Source organism: Epargyreus clarus, unplaced genomic scaffold, assembly GCF_041222505.1.
Source record: "Epargyreus clarus isolate Ecla_fem2 unplaced genomic scaffold, WU_Ecla_fem_2.2 ptg000034l, whole genome shotgun sequence".
Classification (NCBI taxonomy): Eukaryota; Metazoa; Arthropoda; class Insecta; order Lepidoptera; family Hesperiidae; genus Epargyreus; species Epargyreus clarus.
In genome coordinates, this window is record NW_027332239.1 from 10580012 (window position 1) to 10598934 (window position 18923).

The 18923-nt window shown below is 34.2% G+C and overlaps 1 protein-coding gene across 2 annotated transcripts in view; it reads right to left on the reverse strand.

Annotated features, from left to right (window-relative positions):
* The window catches only part of Hexo2 (beta-hexosaminidase 2), a 51510-nt gene that overhangs the window by 8193 nt on the left and 24394 nt on the right, over positions 1-18923 (reverse strand). For both annotated transcript variants that reach the window (XM_073091091.1, XM_073091092.1), the window contains exons 2-3: positions 10912-11009; positions 10337-10540 (exon numbers count right to left, since the gene is read on the reverse strand). In XM_073091091.1, coding sequence (XP_072947192.1) covers positions 10337-10540; positions 10912-11009 — 302 coding nt within the window. The remainder of the gene's footprint in view (positions 1-10336; positions 10541-10911; positions 11010-18923) is intronic.

Here is an 18923-nt window from a genome sequence, read left to right on the forward strand (position 1 = left end):
AACCTACTCTAAAATCTAATCGTTTAAAAATGTTTATGTTAAAATATCCCACGCCTTATTAACAGCGGGGTGATAAATTTTTACTGTAATTTGATGACACAAAAGGCGATGAGTACAGTTAAACAATTTAAACACCTACGATTGACTGGAAAAGATATTGTATCTTAAAAAGGTATGATCGAACCTTAGATGAGTAAAATACATAGATTGATCACTCCTAACAAGAAAGTGTAACCAGTTTTGACAATTGAAATTGTTGCATAAATGATGTGTTATCGTCTCAATTCTAAAATGTCAATAAAATGTTTGAAATACTTATTTGCTAATTACGTAAATAACGTAGTATTAATTATTTATACGTAAATTTCCTCTAAAAATGTTTTTATTTGTCAAGGATTCAAGCAATAAATGATAAAATCATCCTTTTATGGCTTCGTTCAATTTCAAGACGGTGAAGTATTTTTCTATTTCACTTATCTAAGGATCGAACAATAAAATGTGAATGTGGGTGGAGTGGATCCAGCCATCAAAGGCATCAGAATCAAAGGGGTCACGATTTATTTACGTAAACGGCATACAAGGATCGAAGGTTAGATTACCGCTAACCATCTTATGGTCCGGTCGTTCACCCCGAAGTCTGCTAAACCAATTTACTCTAATGTTAAGCAAATATTGTCATATAAATGACATGATCACTAGGGTAGATGACCCGCCAATGACTATCGACCTCGTATATTTCAAATCGTACTTTTAATAGATTTTATATAAAAGAATACATATTATTTTTGTTAATAAGTGTTCTTGTAGATCATCTGCACTGATATAGGAATAATATCGAAAAACTGCTATACAAGGCATCTGTAATAAGTTAAGACATCAATCGATCGAGAAAATCGATGACAGAGATAGCTCTATCTTATCTAAAAAAAAACAAAGAGAATTTCTATTGTCGTTACATCGATACCTATATCAGATTAGATACGGTAGACTCGAATATGCAATTATTTTTGCGATTTTATCTATTTAAGAATATTGTAATAACAACATATTAATATTGGTTATATCGTATTGTTACGATACTTAATAATCTGGCCAAGAGTGAGTGGAACTCTCACACGGAGGGTTCGATACCACCAAATTTTCAATTTCTTTTTTAAATATTTTTAGAATTAATTATCGTGAAATAGAACTCTGTGAGAGACTGAAGAACGAACAGACAGCAGAGTGTCAGGGTCTCAGTTTTAGTCCCTTCGCCTACGGAACTCAAATATCTAATAAATAAATGGCTAATTATTCATAATCATATTTATTTACTTTTTTACATCGAGGTAAATGAATAGTCTATGTTATTTCTACGGTTTCATAATTTGGTACAAATGTGTCACTGACAGAGTAGCACTTCAATTTTAATCACGCCTAGCCATTCAGGGTTCACCAACTCTAAAAATAAGTGGTCAATAACAATGAAGTACTGGGCACTTGTCCCAGCAGTATCGAACTGAGAATAGCCAGACGGGTGGGAGACACACATTCTAATTGATCTTTGAATATGTTTGAAGTTTAATTTAAAAGGTGAATAAAAACATCGCCGCCACTATTACTGCCGCATCAGAAAAGTTGTTAATTTTATTATGGCTCTGGATGCCAGGTACGCGAAATATTCATGTCATTGCTGATTTCGAAACATAATTATGTCAACATCTCACAAATGTTCGATCGATTATTTTATTAAAAAATTGGTCATAAATTAATCTTCAACTACATCTACGAGATCAAAGAAATTACGAGCATTTAAAAAAGTTGATTTATTTTTCATCCACTACATTCTACACACTATAAGTCTGATTCATAATTAGGTGTCCAAAATGTAAACAAAGAATTTTGACAGTGAATGTCACCGTCAAAATTAACAAGAAACACAAACTTTAACAAACTCAACTAAAACGAAAATTTAACAAATATACACAATTTAACAAACGCATTATGTAAACGAGAAAACATTAGAGTTTGATCACAATCACGAAAATGAATAATATCAGTTACGAAACTTAAAAATGACAGCACAAGAAATGCCTTGGGTTCCGATTGTGTTACCATTATCACATTTTAATTTTCTACCATAAACTTTGTTTTTTATTATTATTACTGTATGGAATAAAATTGAGGTGATATAAATATTAAAAAATGTGAATTAACCTTAATTTATTTAGATTATTATTTTATTATTGTTGTATTACTTAAATATCGACAAAAATAAAAACTACCATTTCTAACGTATTTTCTTGATAGGTCAACACCTTTGTTTACATTTTGGACACCTAATTATGAATCAGAGTATAGGTAATTTCTGAAAATTAAATGTGGAACGGCAATTCTTCATAAAGACATTTGCCGTAAGTGCACTCAATCTAGGAGTTAATAGTTGCTGAAATGAATCAAACTGTTGCGACTTTACGACGAACTCCGGCGACCGAGCCAAGACAATTTATTATTTTTGCCGCCCTGGCAACATAAATGATTCAACTAAAACATAACTTGGCCAATAAAACGAATTACAAATAGGTAAGTCAATTTGACGATTTATTGATGCAAAAACCAACAACAACAATTCCGACGTAAATCCCGAAATCGTTTTCCGTGTAGTTCTGCCCAACTTCACTTAATAAATTTAAAAGAAACTTTTAATTTGTAGACAGCTTACCAAGAAAATTGAACACGATAATCGTATTAATATGAACGTATTAAAAAATAGTGAATTTATATCTCTTTACTAGCTGACCCGGCAAACGTTGTGTTGCCATATAAATACAAAAATGTTAAGGGTGAACAACTCTTATGACTTAGGAGTATGAAAAATAGATAGTACCTAGCACATTCTCAGACCTACTGAATATGCATATAAAATTTGGTGAAAATCGTTAAAGCCGTTTCGGAGGAGTACGGAAACTAACATTGTGACACGAGAATTTCTATATCGAATATATAAGATTTCGAATATATAAGATTAAAGGGGTAAGTCAAAATTTTACTAAAGTCAACTATGTACTCATAGCTACAAGTGATCAAAGGATACTAAAGTGCCACTTTTGTTTACCCAGATGACCAAAGTGGAAGAAACCTTATTCCCCTGTTTTACAGCAAAGACTCCACTACACCCAATTTACTTCGTTTCTCGTCCAATAAATTGTCGACGACAATGTCATCGTTCGCTCTGACGCAATGAGAGTTTGCTCAGAATAGACAGACGCGTCGGAGACACCTGCGTTGTATCTTTACAGCGAGACCATCGTCACGAATACGTAAGAACAAACGTCATTCCTCTTAGCCATCGTAAATGTTGCAACTGTATTTTGTAGTTGTGAGATGTAGTTGCGTCGTAATACGAAATTTGGTCGTATAAGTACATTGGACTTTTAGAGTTAGTACAATGCTAGTTTGAAGTCATAGATACGTGATAATAGAAATTAATTGCCATTTTCTTTCCGACTTCGAAAATAAGGTATGTATGTGTGCCAGCGATTTTCTCAAAAACTGCCGATCCAATTTCGATGGGGTTTTAGTTATTTGAAAGCATATTTTACAAGACAGATTTTAGTATATACATAAGGATTAATCCAGTATTGAAAAAATACTAATGTCACCATTCAGACTTTTAAATTGAGTCTATATTTACACTAATATCTTTGTTTAGGTGGTATTATAATTTGGACTGTGATTCATTTACAGAGGTTGCCACGCATCCTCTTTATACGACAAAAACTTATACAAAACGATGGAAATTCTTTGTGCAACTGCAACAGGATCTTCGTTTCAATGAAGTATAGACAACAATAAAATAATTCCCGCAACATTCAAACAGGGTCAAGTCGTGCTTATGCGAAGCAAAAAACAGTTTTTGAAGCTATTGTCTTCATCAAAAATTAGAAGAGATTAATCAACGAGGATAATTCTTCACGCCAGCCAAGTGCATAGAAAAGATTTGGTAGACTTCCCACTACTTATTTTTTAGGGTTCCGTACGTAAATGGTAAACCCTATTACTTATCCTCTGCTGTGTGTCTGTCCATCTGCCCGTCTGTCCATCTATCACAGGGCTCTATTTCTTGAACCGTAATAGATAATTGAAAATAAATGTGGGTCGCCATACAAGAAAGCGCTATTTCTAGCGTTCTTCGCTATACCTATTGAACCATAGATAATAGTTAGTCAGCTACAATTTTCATAATACATTTACTTCTGCTACAAAAACAAATACTAAAAAATATGAAAAAATATAAAAATTTGGTGGTACGAAACCCTCGTGTGCGAGTTCAACTCGCACTTGGGCAATTATTACAGAACTCTCAGTACTATTATATTTTTGACTTGGAGATCCCGGAGTCCTCTACGGAGCGCCAAGGACGGCCACTGGGGGATTTTAGTGCGGTAAGTGTCCCACATAACCCTGTGTCGCTCCCACGGCATCGGGTACCTTTTGAAGGTTTCCCCCTTGTGAACAAAAAACAAAGATACTCACGCGTATAAATGCGCGAAACTGTGAAAAAGCAGGCAGGTCATACAATTAGTGTAACTGATTAGTTAAGGCTTTAACGCAAGTGGAACCTGTTCGTAGATTATCACAGCTATCATATAAGTAGTCGGGTAGTTGCCGACATTTAGTTATAAATAGCAAACCTGCCGGCCGTACTGCTATTTTATAATTAGTCATATTCATATAATTGCCGCTTCCGAGCTGTGCGTTTCTTGAAATCATAAAGGTATTTTTAAATTACTTCAAAAAGGAGGAGGTTTTATAGTATTAAAAATGGCTATAACATCATCCAAGTTACGTTATTGGTCATCTTCAACGATGTATGTACTGAATCAACTTGAATTAATTAAAACTTTAAAAATACGGTTATAGCCTAGTGGTTGAAACTTGGCCTCTCAATCAAGGGTTTGAATCCTTAGAACCGTTCTCAACCTCTGCTATTTCAAGTTGTGTGCGTATTAGAAATTAATTATCACTTGCTTAAATGGCAAAGAAAAACGTCGAGAGGAAACCAGCACTCCTGAAAAATTCCTAAAAATGTGTGAAGTGTGAGTTCTTATGCCGATCACGTGAATTCCAGCGCAACATACGAGTACCTAAAACCCTCTCTCTGACAGGAGACCAGTAGGTTACCAAATGGGTTGTCAACAATATTTTACTTGTAATGATACTAGTCGGTTGTATTTTTATATGAGTGTAATATGTGAAACAAATTATGTTGTCATGTACGGAATACAGTGTTATCTCCATAATGGAAACTTTTATTAGTTCCATAACTGTTATCTTTGTGAGTACTTAACCTACACTTGACCTGTTTGATAAATACAAATTGATTTTTAAATAAACATCAAAACACACTTTGACTTATGCGTACTTCCTTAATTACTGATCTTTGGTAAGCAAAACATTGAACAGATTGAATATGAATAACGTGCGCTAGAAGAATATAAAGAGTCACCACCATCTTCAATCCATTACTGTCCCACTACTGGGCAAGAGTCTCCTCTCAGAATAAGGAGGAATAAGCCATAATCCACCGCGCTGGCTAAGTGCGAATTGGTAGGCTTCACATACCTTTAAAAACTTTTTTAAGATTTCTCAGATATACAGGTTTCCGCATGATATTTCCCTTCATCATAAGCAAGTGATAATGAATTTCTAATACGCACACAACCTTGAAAAATCTGTGCCTGTCTAGGATTTGAACTCGGATCCCTTGATCCGAGTTCGAGTTCGAGTACGAGACACCGAGTTTCTTAACCACTAGGCTATCAACGCCACTGCGGTGATAGCCGTTTGAAGATGGTATAACCCTTTGTGGTTCGACTCCGGCACCACCACCACCACACCTATTTCTACCTAATAACAGCAGTGTTAGGCGCTGCTGTGTTCCGTTTTGAAGGGTGTGGTAAGGGAGACAGACTTTTCCGAGGCGTTCCAGCTTAGTCCTCAGGGGTAGCGATACATCTGTGGCCGACCTCAGGTAGGAATATCTAATCCTATCTGGGATTGATTACAGATGTCCATGGGCGGCAGTAGCCACTTACCATCAGGTGGACTGCATGCTCGTCTGCTACTCCTATATTATAAAAAAATAACTGCCAGAAAGTAAAGAGTACATCCGGGCACGCTCAAATCTAACCCTACTTTTTCGCAGTCATCAGATAAATGTCCCTCGCTCTGATAGCCACGTACACAGGCACACAGTTCTACACATGTTAAATTGATACTGCCGAACTAGGACGTGCATATCTGATGTGTCTTCAACACGTGATTCCTGTAATTAGCCTGCTCCGTGTCAAGGCACACTTGTTGCTTCTGCGCTTTACTAGGCACTCGGATAGGTTAGATAATGCAAGTGCAAGTCGAACCCGCACCCGGAGGGTTCCGTAACACCTACATTTTTATTATTTTATAATTTCTATTATTTGTTATTATAGCAGCCACTGAAGTAAATACATAGTAAAAATTTGAACTGCCTACCTATTACGGTTCAATAGATAAAACGAAAAACGAAATAGTGGTTTCTTGTATGGTAACCCCATTTATTTTCAACTTTTTTATATATTTTTAGTATTTGTTGTTATAGCGTCCATCTTTATACATACTCTGTATAGATTATAGATTTCAAGTGTCTATCTATTACGGTTCGAAAGATAGAGCCCTGTGACAAATGGAAAGACGGACAAACGGACAGACAGCGAAGTTTTAGTAATAGGGCTCCGTTTTTACCCTTTGCCTACGGGACCCTAAAGAAAGATTTATTCATCATATATCTGTATACATAAAAGCAAACTTAATTTTCGTAAACAGCGTCTATTCTTAGTTATAAAATTGTTTTGCAGCTTATATTACTTTCCCTTTTTCTTACAATTCTATAACCAATATTACATATACATTCTTATTTACCAATTAGCAATATATAGGTATATAAATGGACTTTGTATTAATAAATAAATAAATAAAAATGTGTACCTATGAATGTGTTGTGTAGGTTGCAATAAAATAAGACCTAGGTGCATCGATGGGCGCACGTGTATAAATAAAGTATCATGTATCATGTTTTCCTAGTAAAGATATGAACATACGTACTGTATTATATGCATACGCAGCGAATATAAATAAATAATTGGGTAAGTGCGAGTCGAATTTGCAAGCGGGTTCCGTGCCGAGTTATTTTCATTTTTAATTATTTTGGATATTTATTGACGTGTTGTGATAAGCAGCTAAAGAAGTACTTGTGTTGTGGCAGTTTAATCTACCTATCTACCTATTACAGTTCAACGAATAAACCGCCGAAAAATAGGAACACTTATTCATTCAGGGACTCCTTTTTTTAATTTCTAATATGTGTTATCAGAGCGACTATAGAAATACACTGTTTTTTTTAATTTAAGTGTCTAAATTCATATCCGTTACGTTTACAGAGATAAAGTCCTGCGACAGACGGACGGTCAGTGGAGGTCTACTAATAAGCATCTGGTTTTATTAAATTTTGGAAGGAACCCAAATGTGGAAATACAAATAATTTGCTCTTATTTATTCTTCACTAAACTTTAACAATACATTTAAGTATATCTTTTCGTGTAGTTATGCAGTATACACGACACTTTTTAGAGCCGAATCAGACAAAAACACTTCTGGTTTAATAAATATTACGGTAGTACAAGCCGCGTACTACCGTAACGTTTATTACCGTATTTAAACCTGCGTGAAAGTGATTGTTCGCGGACCATAACAATATATTAACCGACACGCTAATATTTAATTGTTAATACCATTTCAATTAAATACAATTTATAACGAAAGTTACCTACATGGGAGATATAGTGGATAAAAACTCACATTTACTATGAGGTTAGTCTATTAGCTTAGTCTATATTATGTAACCCGTTATCGTCCCACTCTGGGGCAAGAGACTCCTCTCAAAATGTTTAGGTTACAGTCCACCGCCCGTCAATTGCAGATCCCTTGGACAACATAGAAAAATCAGAGGATTCAAACCTTACCACGTTTGAGATTGATCCCCTGGATTGAGAAATCAAACTTCTATCCGCCATCACTGCTTGATAATACTACACTACTAGATCAACAATGATTAGATGGTACCAAAACTTAATAAAAAACAATGAAGTACCTTTTTGTGCGTCTGTATGTTTTTTGACTAAACCTTGACATTAGGTTATTCAGGACTTAAGAAAAAACTACTTTATTAAATACTAGTTCTTGCCCACGGCTTCGCCCGCGTTTAAAAGAAAATAATATAACATACTAACATACATAAAACTGTAAATTCGTACCTTCAACTTTGCTAAAGATCATCACTTGATCAAATGCATAGTTTAGGATTCAATCCTTACTAATATCGATTAAAATAATCGATGATTTGGGTCCAAAAGATCGATTCTCCGATAAATCGATCTTAGATCATCCCATCGCCATCCCTAGTGCCCGCTGTCTCAGACTATCTTTGTACAAAATTTTATTAAAATCGGTTCAGTGGTTTAGGCGTGAAGAAGAGACAACCAGACAGACAGACAGAGTTACTTTCGGATTTATAATATTAGTAAGGAAGTAAGGATTAGTAAGGAAGTAAGGATTATGAAGCTACGAGCGAAAGCTCGTTAGTAATACTAAAAAATTCAAGGATTTATCTATTACGGTTCAAAGATAGAGACTTATGACTGACGGAGAAACTGACAGATACACAGACAACCGAGGCTGATTAAAAGGGTACCGTTTTTCAAACTGTCGTTTTTGGATACGGAACACTAAAGAGTTAAATAATAATGTTTGTACATAAAGAATTTACAGTTTTCAGTTGAATCGACATGTATCGGTAAGTGTACCCTAAAAACGATAAATAATAATTATTGATATGCGTAGAAAAATTTGTGCAGTTATCACTGTTGATATATACTATGGTAACTATATAACATTTTCTCAGTAATTCATTCTAGATAACTTTATACAGTTGTTCTGGTCACGAATGTATAATCAGGATTATAACGAGTGACATAGTTGTTGTTCTAGTTTAAAGAGCGTGAAAAAACGTTGAATATGGTGTTGCACGTCCTAAGTCCCAATGTCATTTCGTGACTGTGTCTCAAAGATATTCAACTATAGTCTGATTCATAATGAGGTGTCCAAAATGTAAACAAAGAAATGTCACTGTTAAAATTAACAAGAAATAAAAACTAACAAATTCAACAAAAAACGAAAACTTAACTATACACAATTTAACAAACGCGCTATGAAAACGAGAAACCATTAGAGTTCGATCTCAATCACGAAAATGAATAATATTAGCTACGAAACTTAAAAATGACGACACAAGAAATGTTACGGATTCAGAATGTTACCATTATCACATTTTAATTTTCTACCTTTAACCTTGTTTTTTATTATTATTACTGTATGAAAAGAAATTGAGGTAATATAATATATATGTATGTACTAATTATAAAATGTGAATTAATCTTAATTTATTTAGAGTTTTATTTTATTATTGTTGTATTACTTTAATATTGTCAAAAATAAGAAACTACCATTTGAAACGTATTTTCTTGATAGGTCAATTAGGTCACCTTTGTTTACATTTTGGACACCTAATTATGAATCAGACTATATAGATTGTTAAGTCACTTAGTCAATTTGGTCTCGTTTATCAAGCTATCCAAAACTACGCACACGTTTTAAATTTACGGGTTTCAAATTGTTCTTGGATTGTTACGATTTATAAGGCTTAGGATTTTGTAAAATAAAATAAAATAAGTAAATTAAAAGAAAATAGTTCAATTATTGGAACAAGCTGCCTATTGTTCTTCCTGTCAACAAACACTTGTTAACGTAGTCTCACTGTCACATTGACTGACCTACAATATTAAAATTCTACACAAGTTGAGGCCACATACGAATAAGAAAGTGCTCTTAGTATCTTATGAACATGTGGAAATTAAATATTACCAGTCAATATAAGCGTACAAAAACTATTATTTTTTTGTATTTATGTAATTATTAACCCATAAAAAGGTTACGTTAAATAATTATCTTAAATCCTATTTTAACATCTATCTATCAAGAATCATTATCACTATGTACCCTTATTTGCCAAATTTATTTGGATGAGAATGCACGATTAGATCAGTGATGTCATTTTGAATGTAATCCAATCCAAAAAAAATATGCACCCCTTCGGATTCGAACGGGTTCTCTGAGAAAAATACGATACAATGACGTGACTAAAAAGCTTATTCTTAAAAACTATTTTTGATATAAATTAATCTGAATAAACTCTAAAACTGACCTTAAATAATTAGGATGTATCTGCACAGTTTGCGTGCTTAGGGCTGCCGTCACCGGTCTCGGCCAGAGACCACCGAAACGGCCACACACCGTCCGGCACACCTCCAGGCTCTCGAACACCAGCCCTGATGCATTCGTTGCTGGTTGCGGACTGTTGGACCGCTGGCAACCCTCGTCGACCACACATTTGAACACCCATGATGGTCTGTGGAAGAGAAGGGTCGAAATAAATTATCACGTTTAAAGATGGTGGAGCTCTTCATTGTTCTACTTTGAATGCATGGACACACGTATTTATGCCGTATAACAACAGTGTTAAGTGCTGCTGTGTTCTGGTTTAAAGAGTCTGTTAAAGGAGATACATGATTATGCGTTAAGCCTTGAGGAGTTAGTTGGAATTCCTCGTATATATTTCATTCTTGTATGTCATTAGGACCTGTTATAAGACAGAAATAGATATGATGGTGGTACCTCCAAAATCGAACTAAGTACGAAGAGTTCTTATTAATTCTGATATGAGTAGTACATAAATATAATTTGGTAAATAAAATGTTGCTGATATTAACGAATACTTACTCATATACATTGGGTGAGTCTCCAGTTTTTTCTTCGTTACATAGGACTAGATGCAATAGAACCAAACTCAACACCACCCAGCGCCCGAACATTTTCACCTAGTACCAAAAAAATATATGTAAATACCATATTACCACTAAATTCTAATAAGGTCTATGGATGCAGTAATCATAATTAATATATATTTTTTATAATATATGAGTAGCAGACGGCCATGCAGTCCACCTGATGGTATGTGGCTACTGCCGCCTATTGACAGACACTGTGATCAACACCAGATAGCATTAAATATTTCTAGCTGAGGTCGGCCAGAGATGCGCCGCTACCCTTGAGGACTAAGTTAAAACGCCTCCGAAAAGTATGTCACCCTTACCACACCATTTGTAGTTTGAGCGACAAACGAGCGGGACTTGTTCGACTTTTGTCTAGAAATCTGCCAACAATAGTGTCTATGCGTCTGTTTAGATGCATTAACTTTGAGTTTAAGGCACAGCAGTATGACTTTACTTTTGGAAGTCACATTAACCATTATTTAGTAGCTCTCTACGAATTGAAGGTGGTAGAACCCTTTGTGGTTCGACTCCGGCGGCACCACCGCCACACCTATTTCTGCCTAAAACAGTAGTGTTAGGCGCTGCTGTGTTCCGTTTTGAAGGGTGTGGTAAGGGAGACATACTTTTCCGAGGCGTTCCAGCTTAGTCCTTAGAGGTAGCGGCGCATCTGTGGCCGACCTCAAGTAAGAATATGTAATCCTATCTGGGGTTGATTACAGATGTCCATGGGCGGCAGTAGCCACTTACCATCAGGTGGACTGCATGCTCGTCTGCTACTCCTATATTATAAAAAAAAATGCTCCATATAGCTCCTCACGGCAGTGATAGCCTAGCCTAGGGGTTGTAGCTCGACCAGCAACCCAGCAGTGGACAGTAATTATTGATAAAACGAACTTACCTGTATGTGAAGTTCTATCATTATTCGTATTTAAACCAATTAAGACTTATTGTTAGGATTTAATATGTTCACAGGTATGTTTACTTTTGAAATGTAATGCATTAAATAAATTAGTTGAGTGTTTTCAAACTTAAAATAAACCTAAGGTCGTCATTAGGTTTATGATTAATTAAAAATGTAATCGAAACAACAGAGTCACCATCTACTCGGCGACATGGAGACATCGCGTCTTTATCTAATAAATTATTTATTGTGATTTTATCTAAGATGGATCATGACGACCCGATTGGCAAAATGGTTACCGGTCTGATGCGCAGAAGGTCCCAGGTTCGGTTCCTGGCCAAGCACATATCCAAAGGATGAACCCAAATTGACGTTTTGGATCTAGGTATTTGTATATTTGTTCATGCCTGTTCATGGCATGGTTCCCCTGAACCTAGTGCGGGGCTAAGGCAAAAAAATCCTTTTTTGCGTCCTGCAAGGGACATAGCTGAGATTGAAACCTATATGCAGTCTCTTTGCGTGAAAGTCCTGTCGATGCGATGGTGATGTCGTCTCCGCCGTCAGATGAACCTCCGGTACTATTTTTCTACCTTAGTTACTTCTAAGACAGGATAAGGCTTCACCAAATAGGAAAGAATGCCTTTTGGTGTCGTTTAAAGTCCTTTAAATTTATTATTTAAAGTGGAAGTAAGAAATAACGCCCCGCATCTTTGTATCGATATAATGGGAATCACATATTAGCCTAGAGGCGTTATATGTGCTTCCTTAATGTTAACTAGTGTCAGATTTATCTGACATCAAAAAATCTGCATGGCATAAAGTACGCTTTATGAGTTTGTTAGGTATGACACTATGAAGCCCTTTTCCAATTATAGATTCCAATGTTCAGTAGGTGAATTGTTTAATAAGGGCAATGTGCCATAATCAAGAGGAGATTCCTCTACAGTTGAACATTGACTGTCATTAGTACCAGGTACCGGACAGGTGCAGGATGCAGCATTTTTTCCGATTGTTTTGACATTTTATTCGATTTCAGTAATCCTAGTACAGATTTGTGAAGGCAATGATCCTATTATATCATTCGCATCACATTACTGTATACGACCAATAAACCATTAAGGTTTTACCATGGAGGTAGCAGTCCCCATATGTACTGCTCGCACCATAAATAGTCGATACAGAAAAAATAAGAATTCGTATTTCGTGAAGGTAACAATCCCAATGTATTGTTCGCATCGTTTTGAAAGATAAGACTTCAACATTCCTTCCATTCCTCAAAACTCTTGAACACTTACCAAGTGTGTATCAGTTATAATTACTATTTTTTGTCAGCTTGCGAATCTTTCTCAATGCATATCCATCAGTATCTAGGTATCTTCCGTGTTTCTTCCCCATGTTTAAAGCACTATTACTTTTTTGCGTGTTGAGGCCGCGACACGAAAACAGAATTTATGAAGCTATATATGTCAACCTGTCACTAAGGACGAAATGTGATGTATATCAAAGTAAAACCTATTTATTAGTGTTTTTTATCTGTTTTCAGATTAATATTACCGTTATTTTTTTTAAACTCATCGTGTAAATGGCCGTAGAACTGAAACAGTACTACATATGTTAATATTAATCGCGAGAATTGAGCAGCGAAGTATAATAGGTTGACGACAATCAATTGTTCAAGTGATAGTAACAAATAGGCAGCCTAAGAGCATACGACTAAAATCCATAGCGTGAAGATAATGTGTGTACATTATTACGCGGTTACTGGCACAAGTTTATGTTAAACCTAGTCCATATCATAAACACCGCAGATATCAATGGCCATGTAGAATACCTACGTCAAATATAAATACTGCAGAATTGTGTGGACAAGTGGAATCCGTTGGGTTTACCCTTTGTCTAACGCTTCTTATATGTTCAAATATAGGTAATACGTAGTTATATTTTATATTTTTCAGTAATAGACGATTCAAAGACGAAATATTTCAAAAACGGTCAGGCGTATCATCACACTACTTAATATAATTTAAATTATTACTTTAGATACACTATTCCTTTATTATAAATTGTTATGTAGTTGACCGAAACCTCGAGTTTTACCTGAAGGATGTCGAAAAACTAATGATTATCTAAGTAACTACAACAAATATTTAGGTTTTTAAGTGAAAGTGACAACTGTCTTTATGAGAATAAATTTCTTTAAACCTAATATTTCAGGTAAGCATACTTATCTTCTCTCAATAGGCGATATTCAACCATTTACCATAGTAATTATTGAACAGTAAAGGAAAACCTATGAATTTGCATAATTCTAGCATTTTTCATTGATAACACTAAAACTTGTCAATAGTTACAAAAAAAAATAAACAAGAAAACCGGTTGATACGCAAAATAGAAAGTAATACCGAATGTTTTATCTCTGCCATTTTTAATATAGATTTACGAAGTAAAAGACTCTACCCGAGTTAATCGACAGGCATTAATGTTAATAACAGTAGTTATGATAGTACATCCTGACTAAACCTAGTACTTAGACAAACAGACAGGTGTATTTACATTGAAACACGTCAATTAGGTACAACTGTCATAAGGTTTCCTAACAATAACAACCGTACGGCCACACTATAAGTATCTGTATAGATAATAGCACTGTGGTATGGCGTAATGCGTCAGTATTACAAAATGTAGTTATGAAGATATAACGATAGGTTATTGTGTTTGATATTATTTATGACTACCTATAGTCTGATTCATAATTAGGTGTCCAAAATGTAAACAAACAAATGTCACTGTCAAAATTAACAAGAAATAAAAACTTTCACAAACTCAACAAAAAACGAAAACTTTACAATTATTCACATTTTTACAAACGCGCTATGAAAATGATAATACATTTGAGTTCGATTACAGTCATGAAAATGAATAACATCAGCTACGAAACTTAAAAATGACGGCACAAGAAATGTTATGGGTTCCGGTTGTGTTACCATTATCACATTTTAATTTTCTACCATAAACCTTGTTTTTATTATTATTACTGTATGGAACGAAATAGAGGTAATATAAATATTTGAAAATGTGAATTGATCTTAATTTATTTAGATTATTATATTATTACCGTTGTATTAATTTAATATTGTCAAAAATAAGAAACTACCATTTGAATCTGATTTTCTTGATAGGTCAACACCTTTATTTACATTTTGGACACCTAATTATGAATCAGACTATAGTTAAAGTTTTTGATGAACAAATTCTACTTGAGTATTTTAATTATAGGCTTGTATTTACCATTCTTTGTTAGTCCGTATCACAGCAGTGTTAGCCTAGTGGTTAAGATACTCGGCCTCTCGAGTGAGGAGTCCAAGGTTCAATTCCCAGACACGCACCTCTGATTTTTCAAAGTTATGTGCGTATTGGAAATTAATTATCATTTACTAAAACGGTGAAGGAAAACATCGTGAGGAAACCTGCATACCTGAGAGATTTGTAAAAAAAATCTCAAAGGTATGTGAAGTCTACCAGCGCGATAGACTATGGCCTAATCCTTCTCATTCTGAGAGGAGACCCGTGCCCAGCAATGGGACAATAATGGGTTGATGTCTGGTTGATGATGATGTTAGTCCGTTTGCATGAGAGGTTTAAATCTTGCAACTGAATTTGAAATCAGTTAATCCCAACCGATTGAGCTGTAATTTTGACGACAAAAACTGAGTATCCTCATCTACCTACCTACGTCCAACATACAAGTATGAAAAGAAATTATTTTCCGAGAAGACAAAAAATTAAATTAAATTTCCAGAAACCCTTTCAACGAATTCTTATAATTCTCTTATTTATCATGACTTCCTATAGAATATAAACTGTCCATATATTTATCACTTGCAATTACATCTACATATAATAGTCTTCGTTTAAAAGTACATATAATCTTTCTTAAGTGAGTGAAATACATTTAATTATTTCCTACCTACTCAGGCTCAAAAAAGTAGGTTTATCAATAAGAAAGTATCATATCCTTGCCATTGGGCTACATCTAAATTAAAAGTGACATGGAGAAAGTTCGTAAACTTTTGGATATCTCCTCGTAAATCGTAAAATAAATATTACGAGAAAGTTGATGTATCCAATACATTTTTTATGTTATTATTGGTTTTATTCCACATTATAAATCGCACCCATATATTTTTAATTTAATAGTTGTTACATATTACCATATAAACACGTCTTATTTTTCGAAATTATGATCGTATTAAAAATTAATTACCACTCACTTTAATGGTGAAGAAAATGTTGTGAGGAAACCTACTCGCTTGAGTTTTCTTTTTTAATCTGTAAGCATAGATTAGTAAAGATTACTCACTCCTAACAAGTAAATGTGGGTACATTTTATTTTAGTTTTGAGAATTGAAATAGTTGCGTAAAAAGTTTTGCCACGTCTCCGTGCTAAAATGTCCCTAAAATATTTGAAATTATTATTATAAATTATTTATTCATTATGTAAATTACGCAGTATTAGTTATTTATTCGTAAATTTTCTCTAAAAATGTTTTTATTTGTCAAGAATTCAAAAAAAGAACTTACTATAATTAGCCGTTTGTGGCTTCATTCAATTTAAAGGCGGCGAAGTATCTTTACTAATCTATGTCTGTAAGATATAACAAGTCTACCAATCTCTTGACCAGTGTGATAGACTATGACCTAAACACCTGAGTCAAGACCTGGGGACTTACTACCATCTCTTAAACAATATTAGTTTAATCATACATTGAAATTTCGTACCACGACCTCTTTATAATAGGATTGTTTTTATTATATTACAATAAACAGTTTTGTTTGATGTCGGTCGAAATTACTCATTATTTTTTTGCAGGAAATTTATTTTTTTTAAACAAAATATGACAATTTCCGTTGGTTTTATACAATCAATAAGCGAAAAATGAATAAGGGTTTAAGTTTAAATAGCTCGACAGGACTAAAACAAAACTATTTTAAGGAGGTCGTGGTAAGAAACAAGATAATGTTGACGCAATAATGCAACATTGACATAAAACTTTCCTGAACTATGATTGTTTTTAAAAGATGGTGGTAGGGCCCCTGTGCCCAGCAGTGGGACCGTAATGGTTTGACGACATAATTTCCGCACACGCGACTCTACTCATACAACTGTACCGTACGACACGATTACTTCCTCGTGTATTATGATACCGCTAGTTACATCTTTCTGTTTGTTTGTTATTATATGAGTTAACGATGCATTGCACAAATACTTTTTCTTTGTTGGAAAGAAAACTATTTTTTCTATACACAATTATTATAACTTTTTTATTGAATCTCCTTCAAATTCAATTAACTATAAATAAATGCTTTAATTAACTCCAAAATGATAAATTATTAAAATAATATATTAAATTAATTTACGCTTGCTGGTTTCCACAAAAAAATAATAAATATAAATTTTGCCGATGGCGATGTATAATTTTGGCGATGTATAATTGACGTTACATTCTGAACGAAGTCGCTGGTACAGCTCGTATAGTAATAAAATAGTAGTATGACGTCATTCGCGTGCAACTTTTCTCTATACACGATAAGATCGCAGCAAACGCAATCCATTAAATGGAAGTGGTTTTCTATTGCATTCAACAAAAAATACACTTGTGATTATAGATTATGACAGATAATCATATTTTCAGGAAGACAATAGCAGATAGGTAAGATAGAAATATTTCTAGCGTATCGAAGTTAAAACATGGAAATAAAGACAAAGTCCTAATGACATGGAAAGTGAATTGCTTTATAATTATATGGTTTGTTTTAGTTCTTCTTGTTACTTGGTATTTGTATGAATATTTTAGTCTAGTGTTTCATTACTTTAACGGGAACTTTTGTCCTACCTACCATAAAATACCAAAAGTTATTAATAAAATACCAATGAAAAAGTTAATTGAAAGAATGTTCACAATTACTCTCTTAAACCAATGTATATAAAAAGGGATTAAATTCAATGCAGCATATTATTCAATTATTACAGTAGCGTATGCAAAAAGTTTGGAAAAAAGGCTACACTTACGATTCGCAATACGTATAATAATGTTTTGTGTGTCATACTCAGTGTGCCTTAGTTTGGGACTTGGCTGGCCCACTGTCTCATAATATTTTTTTTTGTGTGTATGTCATACTCAGTGTGGCTTAAGTCGGAACTTGGCAGGCACACTGCCGTGCACCCTAGTGACCGGTAACGGTACGCGTCGTACAATCGGAACTTCACGCCAGCACGCGACTCACGTACGCGTTATGACAATATTTATGACAACGATGCAAGTCGTTGTTTCATGTTATAACTTATTCAACGAAATAGCGCTTATATCAAGTAGTTTTACAACGAAATTAAGTAACACACGTGTAACCGTGAAAAATTTTCTAAAAATGTCTTAAATAACTCGCGTTGACGGTGAAGAATAACTAAAAATTTCGCCTTTCTGTTGATTTTGCGCGAGTTTTACATAATTATAGCGAGTTTTGTAGATTTTTTCTTGCCCAATAACAAAACTCCTCCTCAGTAAATAATAGGATTACATTAGTGATCAAAAGATATTTCCTGTCTTATACAAAATTTTGTATAATGTGGAGTGTTGCTGTAACTTTTTAAGTACAACTCTACATTGAGAGTTACTGGGCAACTCTATATAATACATAATTTTTCTTCCATCCATATGAACAATGAAATTATAAAAAAAAATCGTATGAATTTTTCCCACTTCACAAACAATGCGTCCGATTAAATTGTCGAACCGTATACCCAGTAACGGGACCCATCGTACTATATCGGAACATCGCTTAAACATGTAGGATATATTTCCGAGCACGCGATCAGCTGATATGATGAATATGAATTCGTATACCGTTTGGTGTCACGACTCAGCGATCAATTTTATATTTCTCTTTCGTAAAAAATAATAAAATAAAGTATTGGAAATCTATTCAAATTATATTATGATTAGATAGTATTATTTTAATTTATTATTGTATGTTATTTGTTTTATTTTTATAATAATAAT